General features: G+C 38.8%; 1 protein-coding gene across 1 annotated transcript; it reads left to right on the top strand.

Annotated features, from left to right (window-relative positions):
* Positions 1 to 1,417: 1,417 nt before the first annotated feature.
* On the top strand, positions 1,418 to 27,692 carry LOC308233566 (caspase-13-like; the record flags this gene model as incomplete). The annotated part of the gene is given in 7 exon segments (XM_080640582.1): positions 1,418 to 1,636; positions 13,013 to 13,186; positions 14,999 to 15,172; positions 15,176 to 15,233; positions 16,330 to 16,473; positions 17,995 to 18,101; positions 27,585 to 27,692. Coding segments are annotated over 7 exon segments (984 nt in total).

Genomic DNA, 27,692 nt, shown 5'->3' with positions numbered 1-27,692 from the left:
TATAAAGGTTTCTAAAGTGGGTAGATGTAAAATATGCTGAAAATCATTTCTGTCTGAACATTAGTAAGTTGATTGCTATCTCTAATTGCATGGTTCATTATTGGGTGGAAAAAAGGGGAAATGAATCTTAACTATGAATGAGACTCTCTTAGGTAAAAGGTATAAAATAAAAATAACCAGGTTGTATTACTATTTTCAGTCTCCTTATGCCCTCAATTTCCAGATTTAAAATATTGTATATTCTAGTTTGCCAAAAATTCTTTAAAATTTATATTTAAAGATGAAAAAAGTATTTTGAAAGTGACTTAGAATGCTCAGAAATTAGTGGAACAATCTTTTCCCTTACATTGAAACTACTTTATTGAATAAAGTAGTAAGTTTTGTCTACTTACTCAGAATTTTCTGACCATTCTATTAAAATTCTGCTTCCTCCATTGCTTTATTTCCCAATATCTCTTTTTTTGGTAGGAAGAATTGGCATCCAAATGGGTCTACATCCTAATTACCAGCACCCGTGAATGTTATCTCTGTGGAGTGTAAAAAATAATTTTCCTTCTACTTTCTAAGAGAATGTGTAACCTCTAAGATTTCAAAGAGAAAGTAGGCAGTTCACAGATAGATGAGAAAGAGCAACGATGTGGTAAATAAATGGATCCTGGCTGTCTGTCACTTAATCCACATATGCTAAAGTAAATTGCTAAAGTGAATATCTCCCTCCTTTAAACATATTTTTCTATCTGAATTCCATTAGGCAGGGTGCAGAGGCGGGGTGGGGGTAGTGTTCAAAGTTTCTTTCCGAGTCTTTTGTTTCTTAAAAATAACCAGCTTATCCCAGTCAGTGGTTGAGCATTAACCTATGAACCAGGAGGTTGAGACTCAATTCCTGGGGGCATATGCCCAGGTTGCAGGCTGGATCCCCAGTTGGGGGTTTGCAGGAGGCAGCTGATCAATGATTCTCTCACTCTCTCTCTCTTCCTCTCTGAAATCAATAAAATATATTTTAAGAAACACCAGCTTAAAATCAATATTCCAAAGGCATATTTTGGAGTGTCAAAATCTGGTCCCCCTCACTTAGAAAAATGGATTTTATAGATATATTTATTTTTTTAAAAAATATATTTTATTGATTTTTTACAGAGAGGAAGGGAGAGGGATAGAGAGCTAGAAACATCGATGAGAGAGAAACATTGATCAGCTGTCTCCTGCACACCCCCCACCGGGGATGTGCCCACAACCAAGGTACATGCCCTTGACCGGAATCAAACCTGGGACCTTTCAGTCCGCAGGCTGACGCTCTATCCACTGAGCCAAACCGGTTTCGGCTATAGATATATTTAAATTAAAAACCTCGAGATGGAGAAAATATTCTTTATGATCAATGTCAACCCATTCATATAAGTGGTTCTTTAAGAAAAAGATGGAGGCAAGAGTCAGAGTTACAAAAGTAGATGTAATAGTGAAACTGAACAAGTGGATTCTGCTGCCCATCACAATGAAAGCCAAACTTGGGAGACAGGTGCTGGTGCAAAAGGAAAGATGTTTATTCAGCAGCTGCCCTGGGAAAATGGTGGGCTACTGTCCCAAAGATCATCTCGCCTTCCTGCTCAAGCCTGCAGTTCTTATAGGGATAGTGAGGGTAAGGCTTCTTTTCTCCATCCAGTTATCTTGCTAGCTTTTGAGCTGGGGTCCTGTCCATTCATGTTGCTAGCTTTTGGGATTATAAATGTAAAATCCTCCCCTTGCTCTATCTTGGCCAGTGGGAGAGACTCCCCTGGTGATACCTGACTGTCCATGGTATCAAGATCAGTGGGGAGGTTAAAGCGGGGGGGCGGTTGCAGATTGTGAAGGGGGGATTGCAGGCCCTCCCTTAGGATCCCTGAGATGCTGCAGGCCTTAGCCCACCTCTCCATGTTGGACAGGTGTCCACATGTCCAGGGACCCTGATGGAGTCTGGAGGGCACCTCTGGATCCCAGCATGCCTGTGCCCTCAGCACAGCTCTCAAGTGGCCTGCCCCTCTGACTGACTGTTCAGGGCAACAATGACACAAGCAGTGAACAAAGTGACAAAAGACCATGAACCTGGAAATGTGGAAAAAGCAAGAGAAAGAATTCACCCTTAGCACCTCTGTAAGGAACACAGCCCTTCTGACACCTTTATTTCAGTTCAGTGACCTCCAAAATTATAAAATAATAAATTGTCAATGTCTTAAGCAACTGGATTTGTGGTAATTTGTTACAGTTACACCCTCCACCACATCTACACATTTGTCCTTCATAATATGAATTACAACTTGCAATTACTATATGTATTAGTCTGTGGCCTTTCCTAAGACAATCCAAGATTCTATACCTTACCCATTCTCACTTAGCACAGTATATGATATATAGTAGGGTCACAATACTTATATTTTTAAAAAATATATTTTATTGATTTTTTTTTACAGAGAGGAAGGGAGAAGGAGAGAGAGTTAGAAATATCAATGAGAGAGAAACATCAATCAGCTGTCTCCTGCACACCCCCTACTGGGGATGTGCCTGCAACCAAGGTACATGCCCTTGACCGTAATTGAACCTGGGACCCTTGCGTCCACAGGCCGATGCTCTGTCCACTGAGCCAAACCCGTTACAGCACAATACATATTTTTAAGTGAATTAAGATTAATGCAATTTAAGACTGCATTCAGTTGTCCTAGCACCCACTGAGTTTATGAGAACAAAATAGTCCAGGACTTTTGTTCTACGCAAATGCTATTGCCAAACCTGTTCATCTAACCTGTTTACTACCCACCTTGTGCAAACTTTAATTTTGTTAATGCCAATGAGTGACTCACATATCTGAATTCCTGAGTAGTCAATAAAAAAAATTAAGGACAAGGACAATGCCTTATTCTTGTTTTGAATCACTAGATCTTAATTCTGTGTCTGACATTTATTAGACAGTCTATAAATAGCACTTAATGAAGAAGATAAATGGAGGAATGTATTATGATTAAATTCTTAATTCATATTTATCTTTCCTGCAAATATCTTCACAGTTTAATTTTTTAAAAATGATTTATCTATATTACCAGATATTTTTCCAAATTATTTTTCATTCACAAATTTGCTATGTTGACATTTATTCTTCTTTCATTCTATCTGTATTTTATAATATACACTGATTACTTCTAGGTAGCAATTGTTTTAGGTGATGTGTAGATATAGGACTGAAGGAGAACTTTGTACATTGCTCTTTAACAGGCATTCTCTCTTTAAAATGAAATATCTTTTCCTCCCCACCCTCACCTTTCCTCTCTACTATTCACACATGAAATAGCTTAGGTTTTGGAATTGGAAGAGTAAATTTAAATTTGATTTCTAGCAGGTATTAACGATGTGACTTCCTGAAAGAATCTTAAACTAGAGCTTTAATCCACCTGTAAAATGGAGATATAACACTAACATTCCTTCATAGGGATGTTAGTGAACAGTATTCTATTGTTGTAAAGCATCCACCACAATGCCAGAACTTAGTAAATTCTCAAATACAGTCCCTTTCTGTTTGTACCTGCACATTGAAAACCTTGCCATTCTTTAAAGCCCAGAGTACTTTTAAATCCATCTTTTTCTCAAATTCTAGTCTGGCACTCCAGGTTTGTCCTACCATTTAGTGGATTATCTACTCTCTTCTATTGTATGTTTTGTTGTTGTTGTTGTTGTTTGTTTTTTTCTTATGCTTTTGTCCCCCAGACTATCTTAAGTTTGGCATAATGCTCAAGATGAATGTTACTTTGATACTAGAGAGATCTGGCCCAGGTTGAGAAAAACTGGATTCTCATCAAGCTCATCTTGTTGGTGGTTGAAATTAGGCTCTTCAATGGGCTTGCAAGGAAAGCATTTCAAGAATCCATGCATGGGAGACTGTGGTGTGGCTAGGTGTTTTGGTGGTGAAAAATCAGAGTTTCCCTCCTGGCTTTCCAATGTCCCATCCAGCTCCTTCCCTCTTCCCATGGAAAAAGTGCAATCACATCTTCAGCAGGGCCGGACAAAAAGTAAGTGTCCAAAGCTTCTGCTTCATATTAAGCTTAGTCCCTTCAGAGCCCAGTCAGTCTACAGCCCAGTCGCTGCTAAGTTGGCATGGGAGGCATGGTCCTGTGCTCCCAGGAGAGAAAACACGCACATGAACAGAGGAGCGTGCGTCACCAAGCAAGAGAAAGAAACCTTCTTTGGTTATCAGGGATCATGTATTCTCAGGCTTGGGAGGAACCAAGAGGTTTTTCCCAATATCCAATCAACTTCCTAAGCTTCTGAGGGCTTCTGATGGGGTCCAACACCTAATCAATTTATTATTTCCCCAGGTTAGACTGATAGATCTCTACAGTCAAGTACCTCTCCCTGAACCATTTTGACTTCTATTGTGCATGTTCTTATCTCCCCCTACTTCTCCCAAACAATCTAGGAGAGGGGAAGGAAGGGGCATTAATCCCCTGGAGTGTGTATGAAGCTGTAGATCCCTAGTGAAGCAAACAGACCCAGCGTTCCCAGGTGGCCCTTGCTCAGTAATGTCTGGCTTTCCTTGCTTTCTTCCCCTTATTAATAATTAGCTAACTATGATAACAACCTCATCTCTCTGGCAAGTATAAGGCCAAGTATTATTCATCAGACAAAGTTGCTGCTACTTGCCTTTCCTATCTAGCTCAAAAGGTGGTTGTAAGCACACAGTGTAAAAAAGTTCAAAAGGAAACTTATAACACAGTACCTGCTTTCAGGGCTGTATAACATGATAACACTAACCTAACTCTTACAATCAATGCAGACTACTTAGCTCTTATTCTGTACCAGGCACCTGCCACACAATCCATGCCCTGTTTCTGAGAGGCAGCCTGCCATAATGAATAACCAGGTTTTGCTGTCAGACCAAATGGGTTTGAATTATGGCTCTGCCATTTACTTGCTGTGTGGACTTGGGCCAATTGTTTAACCTCTCTGTGCCTCAGTTTTCTCATCTATAAAATGAACTTAAAGTCACCCACATCATATACTCATCCTGTATAGTAAATCCTATCTAATAAAAGAGAAACATGCAAATTGACCATACCTCTGCTATGCCCACAAGCCAATCAGGAGTGAGTATGCAAATTAACCCAACCAAGATGGCAGTTAAGTTGCATATCCAGGCACAGAGTGAAGACTGAAGACAGCATAGAAGGAAGCCAAGCACTGCAGAAGGGAGCAAAGCTGCAGAGAAGCAAGTGAGGTGGTGGAGAAGCAGGCGGGGCTGCGGAGAAGGGAGGGAAGCAGGCAGGGAGGGAAGCAGGCAGGGAGGGAAGCAGGCGGGGCTGCGGAGAAGGGAGGGAAGCAGGCAGGGTGGCAGAGAAGGCCGCAGGAAGCCCTATTCTTGCAGGAATCTTCCTGCAATGGGCCTCTAGTTAATAAATAATTGAAATAATTTTATAAGGCACTATATAAATGTGTATTAAACAAGTTTTATCATTTAATCCACACAAACATAATATTATTATTCCTACTGTAATGTTAAAGAAACTGAGGCTAAGCCAAATGTAACACAACTTGTGAGAGAGCAGACACTTTACCCACTATATCTAACTTAAAATCTAGAAAGGTTCATTGTGAAGTGAGGGTGGGGGAGGGACCGAATTTTGTAAAGTCTGAAGACATTATTGGTAGTCACCATGGGGGAAATATTATTGGAACCCAGGGGGTAAAAGCAAGCAATGCTGCTGAACATTCTACAATACACAGGACAGCTCCCTACAACAAAGTATTATCTGGTCCTAAGTATTAATAGTCTTGCCAGATAAAACACTGGACAGCAGTTAAATTTAAATTTCCGTTAAATAACATATAAACTTCCTATCTAATAAGAGAGTAATATGCAAATTAACTGTCACTCCACGACAAAAATGGTGGCACCCATAGCCACAAGATGGTGGTGCCCAGTCCTCTCAGCCCCGCGGGAGTCCCCCAGTCTCAGGGAGGTGTACCGCTGAGAGCCAGCAGAGTAAGCGGCCTGGCGGAATGCTGCCCAGAGGCCCTCCTGACCCTTTGTAAAAAACAAAAACAAATTAACTTTCCATGGCGCGATCCCCTCCCAGCGGCGGCAGCCTGGGGTCTCAGCCTGGGAGGGATGTGCACCCTCACAGCGCGATCCCCTCCCAGCGGTGGCAGCCTGGGCTGGGGTCTCAGCCTGGGAGGGGCGTGCACCCCCACGGCGAGATCCCCTTCCCAGCGGCGGTAGCCTGGGGTCTCAACCACTGAGTCACACCAGCCAGGCAGATATGGAGGAATCACAAATGTTTCTTTTTTTAAAAAATACATATTTTATTGATTTTTTACAGAGAGGAAGTGAAAGGAATAGAGAGCTAGAAACATCTATGAGAGAGAAACATTGATCAGCTGCCTCCTGCACACTCCCGACTGGGTATGTGCCCCCAACCAAGGTACATGCCCTTGACCGGAATCAAACCTGGGACCATTGAGTCTGCAGGCCGACGCTCCATCCAGTTTGGGCTGTGCAATATGTTAAAGAAAAACCCTATCTAATAAAGAGGGAATATGCAGGGGAGGGCATTTGGGGGTGACTGGGCTGTCAGGGGAGGGCAGTTGGTGACGATCGGGCTGGCAGGGGAGCAATTAGGCATCAATCAGGCTGGCAGGGGAGAGGTTAGGGGGTGAATAGGCTGGCAGGCAGAAGCAGTTAGGGGCAATCAGACAGGCAGGCGAGCGGTTGGGAGCCAGCAGTCCCAGATTGTGAAAGGGATGTTCAACTGCCTGTTTAGGCCTGATACCACAGGGATCGGGCCTAAACAGGCAGTTGGACATCCCCCGAGGGGTCCCAGATTGGAGAGGGTGCAGGCTGGGCTGAGGGACCCCACCCTCCCCACCCCCGTGCATGAATTTTGTGCACCAGGCCTCTAGTTTTAATATAAAGAAGACCCAAATTATGCCGTTAATAATCTGATTATTATCAACAGGGAAGGAGGAAAGGGGAAACTAGGTAACACAGGCATGTCATTTATACAGCGTTGCCAGAATATGCAGTTAACATTCTCCAAACCTATTCTCTGCAGACCCATGGGGGAAGGGACTGGATTATAGACACATGCCCAGTAAGGCCTGGGTGACCTGGGAAGCTGCTTACCTGTCAGTGGCCAAAATAGGCATGGCTACTGCAAACAAGGGAAGATATGATATTTAAATTCCTGAACAGAGGGAGTTCTCTCTCTTTCTTTCTTTCCCTCGAGACTCTCTTGCTTTTGTGGGACTCCTGTTGCAGGGGGCTCACTCCCCTGCATTTGCCCACATGGCTCACAGCCATGTGGACTCCACACAACGAAACAATGGATTTTAACTACCCTGATGCTGCATTGAACTCAACTCCACCATGGAACGGAAACTCTGGACACTGGCCCTGCTTTTGGCTCTGCTACAGTCCCAAGTGCACCTTTATCAGGACTGATTTAACGACAATGGGACTTTACCAACTGAGGGATGTAACTCTACGCAAATAAAAACCATTCATTCTCCTATGTGAGTCTTAGAAAATTCCTTTCCCAAAGATATCACAAGAGCCACCCCACTCCCACTAGCAGTGGAGGCATACCATCAACCCAATCCTCTAGCAACACAAATATTTAGATAAATGTGTCCCATAAAATATTTGTGACATTTTTAACCAGGATTAATGCATTGTTATTTGCTAAATCTTGCTAGCTATAAAGTACCTGATTAGCTTTTTACAAAAACTCCATGAATCGGTGGTACATGGAATACCCTTGTTTATAATTTACCAAATGGGACTCAGAAAGGTTAACTTATTTGTTCACAGTCACTGAGCTGGAAAGTTGAAAAAACTAGGATTAGTATACAAAAATATCATAATTCACTGGCCAATGGCTTTTTACATTCTCTAATAGCCCTTAGTTTATTGATTCAGAAATTTGGAATAAGAACACTTGGCTATGATTAAAGAGAAAGCCAATGACTAATAACAGACAGAAAATTATTGAACTTGATCTTGTGTGATAAATCGTCTTTGGAGCCATCAAATCATTTTGTGTCTATAGAGGGATTCCTAGTCATCTATGGTGCCAGGTACCAGGCCCATCTAAAGAACTCACCTTATAGCTGTTTTCATAATTGTTTTGGTGTTTTACTGCTAAAATAAAGACAGAAGACAAGGACAAACATTATTTTGTAGTATTTTTACAGCCCTTTTCATTAGAGTTGCAAACGGAGCTAAAGGACATCATATAATTTATTTTCTATAATAACTAGAATATGTATATGAGTGGAGGAGATGAATAACAGAAATTGTTTCATGGGCCTCATATGAGACAACAACCTGTTAAACTGGCTAGAGAAGTCACTTACTAGTAAGTCTGTCTTCTTGCAAGGTGAAAATGAGCCTCTGGAAGATAAGAGGCTTCAGTTTGGGGGAGGTTTGGAGCATAAAGGCTCTGTGCAGGTGCTTCTTGGAGTCTTTCTCTGTCTGTGGTGGCCGGCCAGCTGCCTACCAAAGCTGAGAGGAGGTGCCTGCCCATGGGCTTGGGAGCTTGCAATAAAATCGACTGACTGCATTTTCAGTTTAAAAATCTCCCTGGTCAATGTTTAATTCTGATACTTTATTTTTTTCCTAGCTTTATTGAGATATAAATTGACATATAACATTGTGTAAGTCTAGGATGTACACATAATGATTTGATATATGTATATGTTGTGACATAATTACCACAATAAGTTTAGTTAACATCCATCACTTCATATAGTTATCATTCTTTTTAAAAAAAATATATCTTTATTGATTTCAGAGAGGGAGAAGGAAGGAGAGATGGAAATATCAATGATGAGAAAGAATCATTGATTGGAGCCTCCTGCACGCTCCCTCCTGGGGATTGAACTCAAAACCTGGGTATGTTCCCTGACTGGAGGAAATCAACCTTGATCTCTTGGTTCATAGGTCCAAGCTCAACCACTAAGCCACACTGACCAGGACTCTCTCTCTCTCTCTTTATTCTTTTTTGGTAAGAATGTTTAAGATCAGCAACTTTCAAGTATCTGATACAGTACTATTAACTATAGCCACCATGTTGTACAGAAAATCCTAGAACTTATTTATCATATAACTGGAAGTTTGTTCCTCATTTCTCCAACCCCCTAAAACATGGTAACTAACAATCTACTCTCTTTGTCTATAGTTCAGCATTTTTAGATTTCATATTCAAGTGAGATCATACAATATTTGCTTTATTGCTTTTTTTCTGTCTGACATTTATTTTCCTTAGCATAATGCCCTCAGGGCTTATCAACATTGTCTCAAATTAGCAGAATTTCCTTCTTTTTCATGGATGAATTATATATATGATATTTTTTTTAAATATATTTTTATTGATTTTTTACAGAGAGGAAGGGAGAGGGATAGAGAGCTAGAAACATCGATGAGAGAGAAACATCGATCAGCTGCCTCCTGCACACCCCCCACTGGGGATGTGCCCGCAACCAAGGTACATGCCCTTGACCGGAATCGAACCCGGGACCCTTCAGTCCGCAGGCCGACGCTCTATCCACTAAGCCAAACCGGTTTTGGCTATATGATATTTTTAATCCATTTAACTATTGAAGGATACAGGTGATTTCCATGTGTGGCTATTGGAAATAATGCTACAATAAATATGGTGGTACAGATATCTTTTGGGGATAGTGATTTCATTTCCTTTAGATAAATATACCCAGGAATGTGGTTGTTAAGTCACATGATAGTTTTTTTTTTCTTTTTATTTATTTTTATTATTTTTGAGAAACTTCCATGCTGTTTTCCAGAGTGCTGTACCAATTTACATTCCCATTAACAGTGCACAAGGGTTTCTTTTCTCCACATGCAGGCTTTTCTCTACATGCTGTCTCTTGTCATTTTGATAGTGGCCATTCTAGCAGATGTGAGATGATACCTCATTGTGGTTTTGATTTGCATTTCTCTGAGGATTAGTGTCATCAAAGACCTTTTTATATACGTGCAGACCCTATATATGGCATTTTTGTAAAAACTGCCATTTTTGCTCCTTTGCCTATTTTAAAATCATATTATTTGTTTTTGCAATTGAATTATTTGAGTTTCTTATATATTTTGGATATTAATCCCTTTAATTAAAGAGGTTAGTTAACAAAATATCTTAAGTAGCCAAAGCAATCTTGAGAAAGAACAAAGTTGGAGGGATCACACTTCCTGATTTCAAGCTATATTTCAAAGCTGTAGTAATAAAAATTGTGTGTCACTGGCGTAAAAACAGACATAGGCCAATCAAACAGAAGCAAGAATCCAGGCACATATGGTCAACTAACATTTGAAAGGGAAATCAATAACACTCAATGGGAAAGGACAGTCTCTTTAATAAATGTGTAGGAAAAGGTCATTGCGATAGAGGGTCATGTGACCGAAAGCAGCTTCCGGAAAGCTTGAGAACTTGCTTCGAGGTGGGGAGAGGGTTGAAAACACAGAAAACACTCACTCTGCTCCACAGAAATTTTTGCCCTCTATGCAGGAAGGTCTGTTTCCTCTTTCAACACCTGGGAAGACTCAGCCAGCTGGGGCTGACAGGCCATCCACTAGGTACAAGGATAGTCTTCCAGGCAAGTAGCCACTGACCTCACAAAACCATGCCCTCCAAGTTTGTTACAGTCTTGCTTACTGTAACTTGTGGTATCAAAACCACTTCCTGAAAGTGTAAAGTACTGCCAGAGTAAATGGCTTTCCCCCTCCAAGAAAAAAGTGGCAGTGCTCATATTTGACACTTGTGCCGTGGAATCTTTTGAATCAATATAATGGAAAGAGTTTGCTGTCATTCCTGATGGGCTGTGTGTTATTTTTCTGGCCATAGTTTGTGAATTGTAATTGTGGCTTCCCATTTAATTGTCATAACTGGACAGAAATTTTTTAAAAATTCAGAAAAGTTCAATAAAAATACAAATGGCTAAGTAAAAATAAATAAGTAAATAGGGAAAACTAGATATACAAAAGAATGAAATTGAATTCCTATCTTACACCATTCACAAAAATGAACTCAAAATGGAGTAGATTTACATGCAAGATTTGAAACTATTAAACTAAACTCCTAGAAGAAAATGTAGGGAAAAAGCTCATTGACATTGATTTTTGCAATGACTCTTTGGATATGACACTGCCATTGAATAACAGAATTCCCATCTTCTAACCTTCTTTTTAGTTCTTATGGTTAAACTAATAATATTGACACAAAACTAGATTAAAGAAAAAAAACACAATTAAAGATTTATGCACAGGCGAATCACAACATGATGTTCAGATCATAAAATGAGGTTCAAAGAAATGGTCAAACTGGACACCTGTGATACTTTTTAGAGAGAGAAACAGTAAATTTGTGAGAAATTGACAAAACAAAAAAAGCTAGTGCTCAAGAGAAAGGAATCTGAGCAAGGATTGAGTTTAGATAGTCAATTAGTAAAGGCCTTACAAGGTTTGTTTACAGACCTTTTTGACTCCATATATATATGGAGCCTAAGCAACCAGCCGACTGGCCGACCATTTGACCGTCTGACCAGTAGCTATAATGTGCACTGACCACCAGGGGTCAGACACTCAATGCAGGAGCAGAGCCACAGGCATGGAAACATGGAACAGACTGATGAATCTCAGAGGGAAGTGGGGAGGGGAAGGGTGGAGAGAGATTAACCAAAGATCTTATATGCATACTAGAGGCCTGCTGCACAGATTCGTACACTGGTGGGGTCCCTTGGCCTGGCCTGCACCCTCTCACAATCCAGGACCCCTAGGGGGATGTCTGGGAAATAATAATTAATAAGTAACTATAAATAGGTAAATTTATTCTATTAAGAGAATTAAATTGGCAATAATGAATAAATAATGCTGTAATGCATTACATATAGATACTAAATCATATGTATATGCTAGAAAAATAATCCTATATAATAAAGAGTTAATATGGTAATTAGACTGAACAGCAGAACGACCATCTGGACGACCTTCCAGATGAAGCCGCGGCAGCCAGGGCTGTGAGGGCCTGCCCCTTGCACGAATTTCATGCATTGGGCCTCTAGTGTCCACATAAAGGGCATGAAGCTTTAATTATGATCAATGTAGACTAAACTAGGTGGAGAATGTCTTTAATCTTCAAAAAAATTGGAAATGGATTTTTAAAAAAATCTTTATTGTTGAAAGTATTACATATGTCCACTTTTTTCTCCCATTGATCCTTTATTGCCTGCCCATGTCCCAGGCCTCCACCACCCTATTGCCTGTGTCCATCGGTTATCCATATATGCCTACAAGTTCTCCTCCCACTCACCCACCAACCCTGCCTTCCCTCTGAGATTCTGCAGTCTGTTCCATGCTTCTATGTTTCTGAATGTATTTTGTTCAACAGTTTACTTTGTTCATTAGATTCCACATATGTGGAAATGGATTTTAAATATTAGATAAGTTTTGGTTAAATGGAACAAAGGAGAGAAGGAAAGAGAAAATATTCTAGTGCACTCCACAAAAAAATTGAATGAAAAGCCTACATCTGTTCTTGTTCAACACTCTGGGAATTCATTCTTTTAATCACACCTTAGGTTACAGTCCATTGTCCATTTCCCATGGCTTTCTTTTTTTTAATTTTTATTGTTCAAATTATTACATATGACTCCTTTTTTCCTCATTGACCTCTCCCCAGCCACTCCCACCTCCCAGCACATGCCTACACCCCTTTACTGTCTGTGTCCATTGGTTATGCTTATATGCATGCATTCAAGTCCTTTGGTTGATCTCTTACCCATCCCTCACCCTCCCTAGCCTTTTCTCTTAGGTTTGATGGCCTTAAGAAACTTCATCTTCTATCCATTAGTGTTACAGAGTAAAGAAATTGTTCTGGAAAAATTAGCAGACAAACAAATAACTGTCATATGCTTGAGAGTGTAACTGACTATGCTGTGGATATGAGAAAAAATGTGATGCATCTAATTTTCCTTTGTTCTAAAGATTTATCCAATAAGAGAGAAGGGGGTCCACATTCATCTGGCCCTCATAATCTCTAACACAGAGTTTGACCACCTTCCAAGGCGTAATGGGTCCAATCATGACATCACTGGAATGAAAGTGCTGCTTGAGGACCTGGGCTACAGTGTGCAGGTGGAAGAGAATCTCACAGCCAGGGTAAGAGTCTCTTCCTGTGTAGTACATATAATCCTGCATGCCCATATACTTCTAATGACTAGCTTTGTAATTTGATGCTATCTACTTAAATTCTCTGGAACCTGATTTCTTAAACTTTATATAAAAAAGTTAAAGGTGGTATCTATAATTATCTATATTTCCTTTGAGCATGTATATGTCGGTCACAACGTTGTCATTATTATTGTGGTTATTTGTATTATTATTAAACCCCAAATTGCTCACTTTACTTCATATAGAAGTCACACACACACACACACACACACACACACACACACACACACACACACTTTGTTACAGAATGTGGTGAAGTGGTAACAGCTGGAGAACAGGATCACGCAGAAGCACTGCAGTTATAGAGACATGACCACTGACAGTATTGTGGCAACACTGGGGTATGTGGGCATGTGGAGGGGTAGCATGTTCTAACCCCTCTCTTCTACTGCTCTCTCATTTCCTCAAATATCCTGCTAGTGCAGCCTATTGGCCACACACAATTTGAAGCTTCTTGACAATAAAGCTCAACTGGTATATGACCTAGAGAGCACACAACAGGGAAGATAAAAGTAAGAAATGGAGCCTAGGGACTGCAAGTAAAAAATAACCAACAGAGAAGAGTGACGTCAGGGAAGATAGAGGAGCAGGAAGTGCCAGAAAGCCATCACTCTCTCCACCTGCAGAACAACTGCACAACATAAATAATCTGCAGTAACTATTTTGGAATTCTGGCATTCATCTGAACACTTACAGCTTCCAGGGAACATCTTGGCTAATTTCCATCAGTTTTAGCTGTGAGTACAGTGGTGACTACATATTGATCATTCCCCAGTATTGATCATTCTGTGGCAGGCAGCTATGGGGACTACAAACTACATTTATGGTGCCACCTGATGAATCCAGAATGGACAATGAGGACCTTCTTCCCAAAATAGCAGGGTTCACAGTTCTGATTTCATTGCTGCTTTAGCTTGCTGAGTGTGAGCACGGAATCTGAGTGCATTGTTTCAATCCCCACAGACTAACATGGCTTCCAGAAGATTTAAAGGAGCTGTACCTGTTTGTTTGTTTTTGACATTCAAAAACAACTTTGAATCTGGGATCTAGAAAGCTATCATCTATGCTCAGTTATTCAAAAAAAAAATACCTGAGAAGACCAAGCTTTCATCTCAGACTAATTTCTGGCACAGAAATACCTAATAGCAATAGTAACAACAACAACAAAAACTGCAAATTCTGGGGTAAGAGGAGAAACTGACTTCTGAAGTTATTATAAAATTAAAATATCCCATTTTCTTAACAAAATCACAAGGCACATAAAGAAGCAAGAAAGCACAGGCCATTCAAAGGAACAAAGTAAAAGGAAAAAATATCATCCACTAGGAAGCCCAGATAGCAGACTTATTAGATAAAGACTTTAAACAACTCTCTTAAATGTGCTCAAAAAACTAAAGGAAGACATTGGCAAAGACAGGAATAAGATATATGAACAAAATAAGAGTATCAATAAAGAGATAGAAAATTCCAATCCTGAAACACTTTGACTTACAAAAATGGCCATTTTGCATAGTTTCACCTAATTTCTCTCTGGTAGAATTTTTTTTAAAGGAGGGCATTCTAGTAACCATGACATTAACAGCAAAATAACAATTACAATGGCCATTTCTGAGTACCTTCCATAAATTGGTCACTGTACAGTGCAAGGCAGTTGCCACTTATTCTTTCTATTCCACAAACCATCAGCGGTAGAAAGGACAGGTATTATGAGCTGATGTTTAAAGGTTTACTCTCTTTCAGGCCATGGAGATAGTGCTAAAGAGATGTGCCACTCACCCAGAGCGCAGGACCTCAGATAGTACATTCTTGGTGTTCATGTCTCATGGCTTCCTGCATACAATCTGTGGGACTCTGCATAGTGATGAAAACCCAAATGTGCTACCTTATGACACTTTATTCCAGATTTTCAACCATTGAAACTGCTGCCATCTAAAGGACAAGTCCAAGGTCAGCATTGTCCAGGCCTGCAGAGGTGGTGAGTTCTGATGGAGGTGTGTATCATGCAACCTTTTAACTGGGTGTTTTATATCTAGTGAAAATAAGCCTGAACCTGCCTTACTTTTGCAATTATACCTAATATACATCTTTGGGACGAATACCTAGCAATGCAACAGAGAAATTGATATACAAATGAATATAAATGCTATTCACTCTCAGTGGACCATAGCAAGTGATGATGATATTAATGCTAACTCTAAATTATCTTTATGTGGAACTATTAAAATTGTAACATATAAATGGCTTTAATTTCAACATTTATGAATCAAAATTATATTATCTCTGGCTGGATGAAAGAAGGTGAAGTGATTAAGAAAAATATTATATAACACATAGATACAGACAAAAGTGTGGTGATAGTCAGAAGGAAAGGGGGTAGGGGTAGGTGGAAGTAGGCAAAGAGACTTTGCTTGGGGCGATGGGAGCACAATGCAGTGTGCTGATGATGTTTTGTTGAGTTGTTCACTTGAAACCTGCATGGTTTTGTGAACCAATGTCATCCCAATAAACTCAATTAAAAGTCAATTTTACTGTATGTAAATCATGCCTCAACTAACAAAAAAACAACAAATAATTATGACATTTCCTTCTCTTATATTTTAATTCAAACTTTAAGATATTTATATCACTTGGGGAATGGCTTAGAAGGAATAAGTAGCAATGGGAAAGGAAAGAAAAAATTTGTTTTAGAATCCTATGCTTGTTATTGAATTAAGCAGATGTTTCTTTCCTTGACATTGCAATGTTATTTTACTGTCATTAAACCAAAAACTGGTTACTTAGGAATAGTCAATAGTATTTTATAGCACCATTATGCTCCGTGATCAATAGGTACATTTCAGGTCTAGATGGTAGTTGCTATTTATTGACATCCTGTTAAATTGGAGTAGAGAGAATGTTGTGTTAGGCCTGTACTGTGTGTGTGTGTGTGTGTGTGTGTGTGTGTGTGTGTGTGTGAACGCACACGCAGTTAATTAGAACACCTTCATTAAGGGCATCTTATTTAGTTAGTTGTCAAAGGATTGCTAGCATGGGCTTAGCAGTGAAGAATATAACAGGTGGTGTTCCCTCAGCAAACCGTGGAGAGGTGTGGGTCAGTGACTCTCCAGTGGCCTCAGCAGACAGCTCTGCAGAGTCTCCAGAGGACTTGAAGGAAGATGGTGTCCACATGACCCATGTGGAGAAGGATTTCGTTGCTTTCTGCTCCTCAACACCATGTATATGTCTTTCATTTGTAGGCAAAGTTTCGTAGGGATGAGGACTGCCTGCCATCATAATTTGGCTCAATATTCCAGGAGAGAACACATGCTAACCGTCTTTGGGAGGAATTTATAAAGGAAAGAAGAGTCCGTCGAAGTTTCTGAAACCTCCTTTCATTGCTTCCTATGGTCATCCAGTCTCCCTCAGGTTCTACATCCACCCAGATGCTAGTACTGCATATCCTATAAGTGATCAGCAGGCACACAGCAATATTGATGTAGTGAGTCTATTGTGCAAAATAGCATTGTTTTCACTGCTGGAGAAAGTATTAAAAGAAAAAGAGGGTGTGTGCTCCTTTGCAGAAAGCATATTTTCTAGTTTGGAAATTGAGGTATAAAATGCTGTTAGAAGATCATTAAATAATTAACAGCACATGGTAAAGTGATATTGTAACCTGGGGTAGTAATGAGGTTTAAAGGATTAATTCCCAAAATCATCATATTTAAGGTGGTATCATTTAAAAAAGAAGATAGTATAGTAGAAAGAAGATAATTCTCAGGCCTGTATAAAGGCAGATAGAATTTCAAAAATGTTGAAGCAAAAGCTTATTCTTACTTAATATATTTAATTTAATTTATTAAAACATATGCATATCTATATATCTATATCTGTAGATTAGATGATATATAGATATAGATGATATAGGTGATAGAGAGAGATATAGAGATAGAGATAGAGATAGATATATTCTAGCATATCTTTATCAGCTAACTATTATCATCTCATTTACCCAAAAAAAGGAAACTAAAGCTCACAAAAATTATATCAATTGCCTGAATAAACACTAGTAGTATTCAGATATGAACCCAAGTTCGTTTGAGTAAAAAGTTTAGGCTATTTTAGCAAACTCAACAAAAAACAATAGAAAAGCTATATCATTTAAACATGTGGACCCTTCCAGAGTCAGAAACATGTAGACTTTTGTGGCCAGGCATGGCCTACTGAAATATCAGAATACGGGAGACTTAGCAAAAGCTGTCTCTGCCCCTGCACGACTGACCTAGGAATTGAACCACCCATTGTTAAGTAAGGGAGAGCATCCTTGGGTTTCCTGCTGGCTGGCCTTTTATTGGAAGAGGACATTCATGGTGTAGTATTGAAGCATCTTCTGAGCCAGACAGATGTGAGTTCAATAATTGTGTCATCAATTTGTAGCTCTTAGGCCTTAAAAAAATTAAGATTAAGTGAGAAAATATTTGCTAGGAAATAAGATCTAAACATATTGGTTTTAGACTTTGAAGCATAGAACTGTGGTTCTAAAACTCTACTTTCTCATCTGAGATGCTATAACCTTTACATGATGTCATTTATAGTTCAATCTAAGTCCACCATGTCACTTTGTATGTAAAGCCAAGCCCAGATATCTGAGTCTTTATTTTTCCTCCATGCATAGGTCTGTCTGGAGGAATTTGCAATTTATGACCTTTTTGTAAGGATGAAGGCTGCAACTCAAGATTTAGCATTTCTTTTATTCACAGATAATGTTTCCTGGAGAAGAGCAAGTGGTTCTCTCTTCATCACACAACTTATAAATTATATTCAAGAACATTCTAGGCATTATCACCTGACAAAAATATTTGTGATGGTAAGTAGCATATTATCTGTTATAGTATTCATTTATTCATAGAAGTAAAAAATTTATAGAAGAAATACCCAGCTGCATATTTTACACAAATGAATATTATTCACACTGTAGCACACTTTGCTTTTTAATTATTTTCAAAGTACTAGGCTCTAGTAGGCAAAGAAAGTTAATGTATGTTAATATTCAAAATATTAAAAACATGGGAGATAAGGAAGAGATAAAAAAGAATATTAAATAGAGAACATTATAGAAAATGAATATGACCTATGGGGATAACATGTGGTAGGGAATAATATTTTCTTACACATGCCAACTTACTATCTTGAGTGAGTTTCCAGGCTACTGCACATGGAAACAGAAATAAGACAGAGCCTGGTGGACTCCCACAATTGAAGAGACAGAGCTGACAATCCAGGGAGAACAAGGTGGCTAGAGTTCACAGAACAAAATATCAAAGAAGAGAGACCTTCACAAGGAGAGAACTCTGGAGACCTTCAGAGGGTCTCCATGATATATTTAGCAGAGTATGCTCAGAGTGTGTGTGTGTGTGTGTGTGTGTGTGTGTGTGTGTACTGCTAAGTCAGGGGAAATAGCTATCCTAAGGGACTACAAGGAAAAATACTATGGTACCCATACAAAGCCAGGAATAGTGCCTATTGCCACCAGTCAGACTGGAAAAATATAATAATTTGCCTGCAAACTACTCAGGAGGGTCTTACCTAAGTTGTAGGGAATAAAGGACCCTGAAATAAATAATTCTCTGGTCCTTCCCAACAGATCTAAAACCAAAACACAAGATAAAAAATTTCCCAAGTCATACAATACATCCAAGAACAAAGCACAAGAATATATACAAAAGCACTTGAAAATATAAATTTCAAAATATATGACATCGAATAAAAATTACCAAGGATGTAAAGAATCAGGAAAATAAAACACACTATCAGCGGAATAATCAAAACTGAATCATAACTGACACAGATAACTAAGATTAACAAGAAGGACAATAAATAATAATAAATATATCCAATAACTAAGTAGAGGCATGGAAAATATTTTAAAAATCTAAATTGTATTTTGAGATAGATAAATTAGAATGTGTAAGCTGAAAAATACACTGAATTAGATTATTAGCTGATTAGATATTGTAAAAATAAAAAATAATGAACTTGAAGACACTATACAAGATGAAGCACAGCAAACAACAAAAATACAATTAAAAAATAAACAAAGCACCAGTGAATTGTGAGATCAACTGAAAAAGGCCTATGATACATTTAAGTCCTAAAGGGGAAGGAAGAAAATAATATTTGAAGAAATAAGAGCCAAATTTTCTCCAAATGTAATAAAATCTATAAATCTATAGATTTAAGAAGGGTAACAAACCTCAAGTATTAAAAATATAGAATAAATACAACAGACTCATATTAGTCTAAATTCTCTAAACTATTGGTAAAAAAAAAAATGAAGAGAAAAAAGAAACATGCTATATAGAGAGAAACAGAGTAAAGAGTGAAGCAGATTAATTATCAGAAACAATTAATGCTAGAAAACAGTAGTGAAAGACAAAAGAAAGTCATCCTAGGATTCCAAGTCCAGAAAAACATAAAATTATTTTTCATAAACAAAGGCAATGTAAAGACTTTTCAGCCATACAGAAGTTGAAATATCTCATCATCAGCAGAGCTGCACTATAAGAAATGTTAGTGGAAGTCAGTCAGCAGAAGAAAATGATACCATATGAAAATGTAGATCCACAGAAAGGAATGGAAATACTGGAAATGGTAACTACATGGACAATTATGTATACATTTTCCTTTTAAAAACACTCTTTAAGGGAAAATTTGATGATTTAAACAAAAATAATAACACCTGTTGTGAGATAACAAGTTAAAGTTATATATTATGCATTTTTATACACCAATAATGAATTCATAGAAAGAAAAACTAAAAAAAAATCCCATTTACTATTGCAACAAAAAATTAAGACACATAGGTATAAACTTAACCAAGGAGGTAAAAGACCTGTACTCAGAAAACTACAGGGCATTGAAAAAACAGATAGAGGAAGATATAAACAAGAATATACTATGTTCACAGGTTCATAGAATTAATATCATTAAAATGGCCATACTAACCAAAACAATCTATATTAAAATACCAATCCCTAATAAAATACCAATGGCATATTTCACAACTCTAGAACAAATAATACAAAAATTTATATGGAACTAAAGAAGACCCCAAATAGCCACAGAAATCTTGAGAGGAAAAAAAAAAGAGACAAATTTGGAAGGATCACAATACCAGATATCAAGTTATACTTCAAAGCCACTGTAATCAAAACAATCTGGTACTGGTACAAGAACAATCATATAGATCAATGGAACAGAACAGAGACCCCAGAAATCGACCCAGGCCATTATACTCAATTAATATGTGACAAGGGAGGCAAGAGCATTCAATGGAGTCAAGACAGTTTCTTCAATAAATGGTGTTGGGAAAACTGGACAGATACATGCAAAAAAAAAAAAAAAAAAGAAAAAGAAAAAGGAAGGAAGGAAGGAAGGAAGGAAGGAAGTAAGGAAGGAAGGAAGGAAGGAAGGAAGGAACTAGATCACCAACTTGTACCATACAAAAGAATAAACTCAAAATAAATAAAAGACCTTAATGTAAATTATGAAACCATAAAAATCCTAGAAGAAACTATAGGCAGCAAAATCACAGACATCTATCATAGCAATATGTTTGCCAATACATCTTCTAGGTCAAGTGAAACAAAGGAGGAAATAAACAAATGGTACTACATAAAAATAAAAGGCTTCTGCACATCAAGAGAAACCATCAATAAAATGAAAAGGGAGCCCACTGCATGGGGAAATATACTTTCCAAAGATACATCTGATAAGATGTTAATATCCAAAATATATAAGGAATTCATACAACTTAACAAAAGGAAGACAAATAATCCTATTTAAAAAATGGCCAAAGGACCTAAATAGACACTTCTCCAAAGTGGACATACAAATGGCCAAGAGACATGAAAAAATGCTAAAAGTCACTAATGATCAGAAAGTTGCAAATTAAAATGACAATGAGGTATTACCTCACACCTGTCAGAATGGCTATCATCAACAAATGACAAGTACTGGAAAGAATGTGGAGAAAAGAGAACCTTGGGAATGTAGACTGGTACAACCACTATTGAAAACAGTATGAAGTTTTCTCAAAAATTAAAAATGAAACTGTGATTTGATCCAGTGATTCCAGTTCTATAAGTATATCCTAAGAATCTGGAAACACCAATCAGAAAGAATATATGCACCCCTGTGTTCATGGCAGCACAATTTACAATAGCTAAGATCTGGAAGTCCATCAGTAGATGAGTGGATAAGAAAGCTGTGATACATTTACAACATGGAATACTGTGTAGGAGTAAAAAATAAGGATCTCTTTTCATTTGATGCAGCATGGAGGGACCTCAAGAGTATTATGCTAACTGAAATAAGTCAGTCAGAGAAAGACAAGTATCACATGATCTCACTCATATGTGGAATCTAATGGAACAATATAAACTGTTGAACAAAATAGATTCAGAAACATAGAAACATGGAACAGACTGTCAGATCTCAGAGGGAAGGTGAGGAAGAGATCAACCAAAGAACTTATATGCATATATGCATAACCCATGGACACAGACAATAGTGTGGTGAATGCCTGGGGCAGGATGCAGTGTGGGTTAAAAGGGGTTAATGGGGAGAAAGGGGGACATCTGTAATACTTTCAACAATAAATTTTAAAAAGTTATATATTATAAACCCTGAATTAACTACTAAAAGAACAAAATGGAAATTATAGCTAATAATCTAAAAAGGACATAAAACAAAATTATAAAAATACTCAACTCAAGTGACAGCAGAAAAACTGAAAAGAGGGGAAAAAACAGATAACACAAATTTTAAAAGTAGCAAAATTTAAACCTAACCTTATCAATAATCATATTAAATGCAAATGATCTAAATACACCAATCAAATATTAAGTATTATGAGACTACATAAAAAAGAAAAAGAAAAAAAGATAAATATAATCATCCTACATCAAATACACTTTATAAATAATGAGATAAATAGGTTAACAATTCAATAATGAGTAAGTGTATTATGTTAACATTAATCAACAACAAATTGGAATAGTTTATTAGATTCAGATAAAATAAATTTTATATCAAAGAATATTAACAGAATAAAATGTGTATAACTATGATGAGATTAATTCAGGGGAAAGGCATAACAATTCTAAACATTTATGCACTTAAAAACAATTATCCTATATAATAAAAGGGTAATAGCAAATTGACCCTAATGGCAGAATGATCAGGAACAACCCGTCACTATGATGTGCACTGACCACCAGGGGACTAATGTTCAATGCAGGAGCTGCCCCTTGGTGGTCAGTGAGCTCCCACAGGGGAAGCTCCCCTCAGCCACAAGCCGGGCTGAAAGCTGTGAGTGCAGCTTCGGTGGAGGGAGCCTCTCCCGCCTCCTCCACAGCACTACGGATGTTCGAGTGTGGCTTAGGGTCTAAGCCAGCCGTGGGCAAACTATGGCCCGCAGGTCGGATCTGGCCCATTCGGCTGTTCTATCTGGCCCGCGGAGCCGAAAGAGCGGAGGGTTCTCTTGCTCTCCCCTCCGCTCCTTTACTTTGAATTTATATTAGTTCACACACTCCATCCATGCTTTTGTTCCGGCCCTCTGGTCCAGTTTAAGAACACATTGTGGCCCTCGAGTCAAAAAGTTTGCCCACCCCTGGTCTAAGCTGTCAGTTTGACATCCCCTGAGGGCTCCTGAACTGCCAGAGGGATGTCTGACTGCCAGCTTAGGCACGATGCCCTGGGGAGTGGACCTAAGCTGGCGGGTGGACATCCCCTGAGGGCTCCCAGACTGAGAGAGGGTGCAGGCTGGGCTGAGGGACTGCCCCCCCCCACCCAAGTGCACAAATTTCCGTGCACTGGGCCTCTAGGAAAATATAAGAAGCAAAAATGGAATGAACTATATGGAGAAATGGACAAATCTACAGCCAGATATTTTATTACCCATCTTTGAATAATTGATATAAAAAGGGCACAAAAATCTGAAGAAGATAGAGAAGACATGAACAACATGATCAAACAACTTGACCCAACTGGTATATATATATAGCAATCAACCAATAATAGTAGAATGCACAATCATTTCAAGTGTACATGGAATATTTACCAAAATAAGCCATCATCTGGGCCATAAAACAAGTCTCAATGATTTTATAATGATTCTAGTCATACAGAATATGTTCTTTAACTAAAATGGAAACAAATTAGAAATCAGTACTGAGAAGGTCTCTAGAAAATCCCCAAATATTTGAAATATTAGGATGAAGAATATCTATGAAAACTCTACAATTAATATCATATTTAATGGCAAAAGACAATGTTTATCTCCTAAGATCAGGAATGACATATCTCCATGCCTAAATCTCTTTTGTAAAAATAGAAATAACAGTAAATTCTGTTTGGAAGAGTTGAGATATGGATTTAATGAGATGTTCCTGGTACATAGAAAGAGTTCAAGAAAGTAAAGCTGGTGGCAGACTGCACAATTATGGGGATTTGGGGATGGTTACACAGAAAAGTAACTTAGATAAAGAAAATATAGAAAAATGTTAACAATTGGAGATAAAGAAAATATAGAAAAATGTTAACAATTGGAGTTGAACATACTGTTGTTTAATGTACTTCTTTTTTTAAATTTTCTGCATGACTGACACAAAAACATATAATTAACAGGTTTGGAGAAAAGCCCAGAAATAGATTCAAACATGTATGGCCAACTGATTTTTGGCACCATTGTGAAAACAATGCAGTGGAGAATAGAGTGTTTTCAACAAATGGTAGAAGGAAAATTGGATATCCATATGTAAAAATAGTGAACCATTATTACCCTAGAATCATATAAAACTAACCCCAAATCTACTTGAGATCTAAATATAAAACCTATAATTATAAATCCTCTGGACAAACTTATAAGAGAATTTTTCTGTGACCTTGGGTTATGAAATTATTGGCCAAAAGGATAAGCCATTAAAAATAATAAATTTGACTTCATCAAAAATAAGCCTGTCTCCTTTTCCAAAGACATTTAGGAGATTGAAGGGATAATTATATATTAGAAGAAAATATCTGATTATTTCCATAATATAAAAGTACTTTTATTCATAATATATAAAGCTTTATTACACAAAGTTTTTATTAATAATATATAAATAATTCTCAACACTCAAATATTAGAAGAAATAAAACTAAAACTACAAAAATTTGATCAAACACTTCACATACACACAAAACTCACAGCAAATTAGAACATGCAAAGATGTCCATAAGTCATGAGAAAATAACACATTACAACTAAAATGGCTAATAATAAATATCTTTTTAATAAATAAAATAAAAAAGACTGACCACATTGAATGTTGGAGTATTTGTGTGGGAACTGAAACTCATGAAATGCTGGTGGGAATATAAAATGACTTCATTTTGGAAAATATTTCACTAGTCTCTTAAATAGCAAATCCTACACCTACCATCCAAGATAAATGAAAGTATATGGTCACATTTAGGTACTTGAATGTGAATATTCATAACAGCTATGTTTGTAATAACTCAAAACTGGAAGCAAATTAAATATCCATCAACAGTGGGAAGGACAAATAATTAATGGTGTGTTCATATAGTAGAATACTACTCAGCTATAAAAAGGAATAAACTATTAATTCAAATATCTTCATAGATGAATTAAAAGAATAATTATGCTGAGTAAAAGAGTGAAATAAAAACTATACCTATTTTATGATTTTCTTTATATGAAATTCTAAATATAAACTAACCTATAATGACAGATGTCTATATATATAAGCCTAATATGCAAATTGTCCCCTCAGGAGTTTGAATGGGAGACTGGGAGTTCGATCACTCACTATGACATGTGCTGACGACCAGGAGCTGGCATCAAATAAGGTAGGCCCCGACCGGCCTTAATCTCTCCCAGGCCTAGGGTCCCTATCTGTGCACGATTTTGTGCACCAAGCCTCCAGTAGTGTATAAAACATTCATTACTTGTTTGAAAATGAGGGGGCATTTGGAGAGAAAAGTATAAAAGGACATGAGAAAACTTTTGAGGGTGATAGGCATATTTATTATATTTACTAGAGAACCAGTGCACGAAATTCATGCATGGGGGGGGGGTGTCCCTCAGCCCAGCCTGCACCCTCTCCAATCTGGGACCCCTTGAGGGATGTCTGACTGTGTCCCTCAGCCCAGTGGGATCGGGCCTAAATGGGCAGTCGGACATCCCTCTCACAATCCAGGACTGCTGCCTCCCAACTTCCTGATTGCCCCTAACCGCTTCTGCCTGCCAGCCTGTTCACCCCCTAACCACTCCCCTGCCAGCCTGTTTGCCCCTAACTGCCCTCCCCTGCAGGCCTGGTCACCCTAACTTCCCTCCCCTACAGGCTTGATCGCCCCCAACTGCCCTCCCTTGCAGGCATGGTCCCCCCCAACTGCTCTCCTCTGCAGGCCTGAGTCCCTCCCAACTGCCTTTCCCTACAGGCCTGGTCGCCCCCAACTTCCCGCCTCTGCCGGCTTGGTCACCCCTAACTGCCCTCCCCTGCAGGCTTGATCACCCCCAACTGCCCTCCCTTGCAGGCCTGGTCCCTTCCAACTGCCCTCCCTTGCTGGCCATCTTGTGATGGCCATCTTGTGTCCACATGGGGGTAGCCATCTTTGACCACATGGGGGCAGCCATCTCGTGTGTTGGAGTGATGGTCAATCTGCATATTACTCTTTTATTAGATAGGATAGAGGCCTGGTGCACAGGTGGAGCCAGCTGGTTTGCCCTGAAGGGTGTCCCAGATCAGGGTGGGAGTTCCCTTGGGGTGTGGGGTGGCCTGGGCGAGGGGCCTGTGGTGGTTTGCAGGCCAGCCACACCCCCTGGTGACCCAAGCGGAGGCCCTGGTATCTGGGGTTTATTTATCTTCTACAATTGAAACTTTGTAGCCTGGAGCAGAGCCAAGCCTTCTGCTTGCGCAGTGGCGGCAGCCTTTTCTGTTGGGATTCATGTATCTTCTATAATTGAAACTTTGTAGCCTTACACAGAGGCCTGGGCTGGCCAGGGTGTGCGGAAAGCTTGGCTTCCTCCATTGCCAGGGGCAACCCTAGCCTCCTGCTCTTTCCAGCTCCGTGGCTGCCACCATTTCTTTTTGGATTTATGTATCTTCTATCATTGAAACTTTGTAGCCATAAGCGGAGGCCTGGGCCCGCCAGGGTGTACGGAAAGCTTGGCTTCCTCCATTGCCAGGGGCAACCCTAGCCTCCTGCTCTTTCCAGCTCCGTGGCTGCCGCCATTTCTGTTTGGTTTTATGTATCTTCTATCATTGAAACTTTGTAGTCTGGAGTGGAGGCCTAGGCCTGCAAGGGCAGGCAGAAAGCTTGGCTTTCTCCATTGCCGGGGAAACCCAAGCCTCCCTTCTGCTCTCTGTGGCCGTAGCCATCTTGGTTGGGTTTATTTGCATATTCGCTCCTGATTGGCTGGTGGGCGTGGTTTGTGGGCGTGGTTTGTGGGTATAGTGGAGTTATGGCTAATTTGAATATTACTCTTTTATTATATAGGATTGTGGTGATGATTTACCAGTATATCTATATGTCAAAATTTATTAGGTTGTTCATTTTAAAAATGTGCAGGTTACTATATGTCATATAATACTTTTTTTTTTTCAAGTGTGGGGATCAGAAATAGAGTTAATGGATATTCCAGGTTAATGGGTGTGTTAATTCACCAGGCTGCCATAACCAAACAACAAAAACTTATTTCTCACAGTTCCGGAGGCTGGAAGACCCACATCAAGGTGTTCAGAGAGTTCATTTCTTCTGAGGGGTCTCTGCTTGGCTTGCAGATTGCCTCCTTTTTAATGTATCCTCACATGACCTTTTCTCTGTGCACCCACATTCTTTCTGTCTCTGCCATGTCCAGATTTCCTCTTCTTATAAAGACAATTGTCATATTGGAATAGAAATACCTAATGGCCTCATTTCAACTTAATCACCACTTGAAAGGTCCTTTTCCCAAATGCACTCACATTCTGAGGTCCTAGGGGTTATGGCTTCAACATGTGGAATTTGGGGAAACACTAGTTAGCCTATAACACTGGGGTCATGGATTTAGTGCAAATTTATTTGAAGGTAAATTCGAGGCTGTGACCTAGGGTTTTATGTTATGGGTGTGAATGGGGAGTTGACAGCATAATTAAAGGCTTGATTCCTTTTTAGGACAGTTATAGATCTTTGACCTCTCTAGAAATATCCTCGATTCCCACCATCCTCATCAACAAATGCTGTAATTGGTTCTCTGCTTCTGCCCAAGGTGAAGGACACAAAACTTTATTTTTATTTTTAGGTTCAAAGATCATTTGAAGAACCAGGTGTTAAAGCTCAGATGCCTACACTTGAAAGAAAAACTATGACCAGATATTTTTACCTTTCCCAGATATTTAAAATTATTTAA

The sequence above is a fragment of the Plecotus auritus genome, assembly GCF_963455305.1.
Source record: "Plecotus auritus genome assembly, chromosome: 9".
NCBI classification, from domain to species: Eukaryota; Metazoa; Chordata; class Mammalia; order Chiroptera; family Vespertilionidae; genus Plecotus; species Plecotus auritus.
This window is presented reverse-complemented; position numbering and strand designations above follow the sequence as displayed.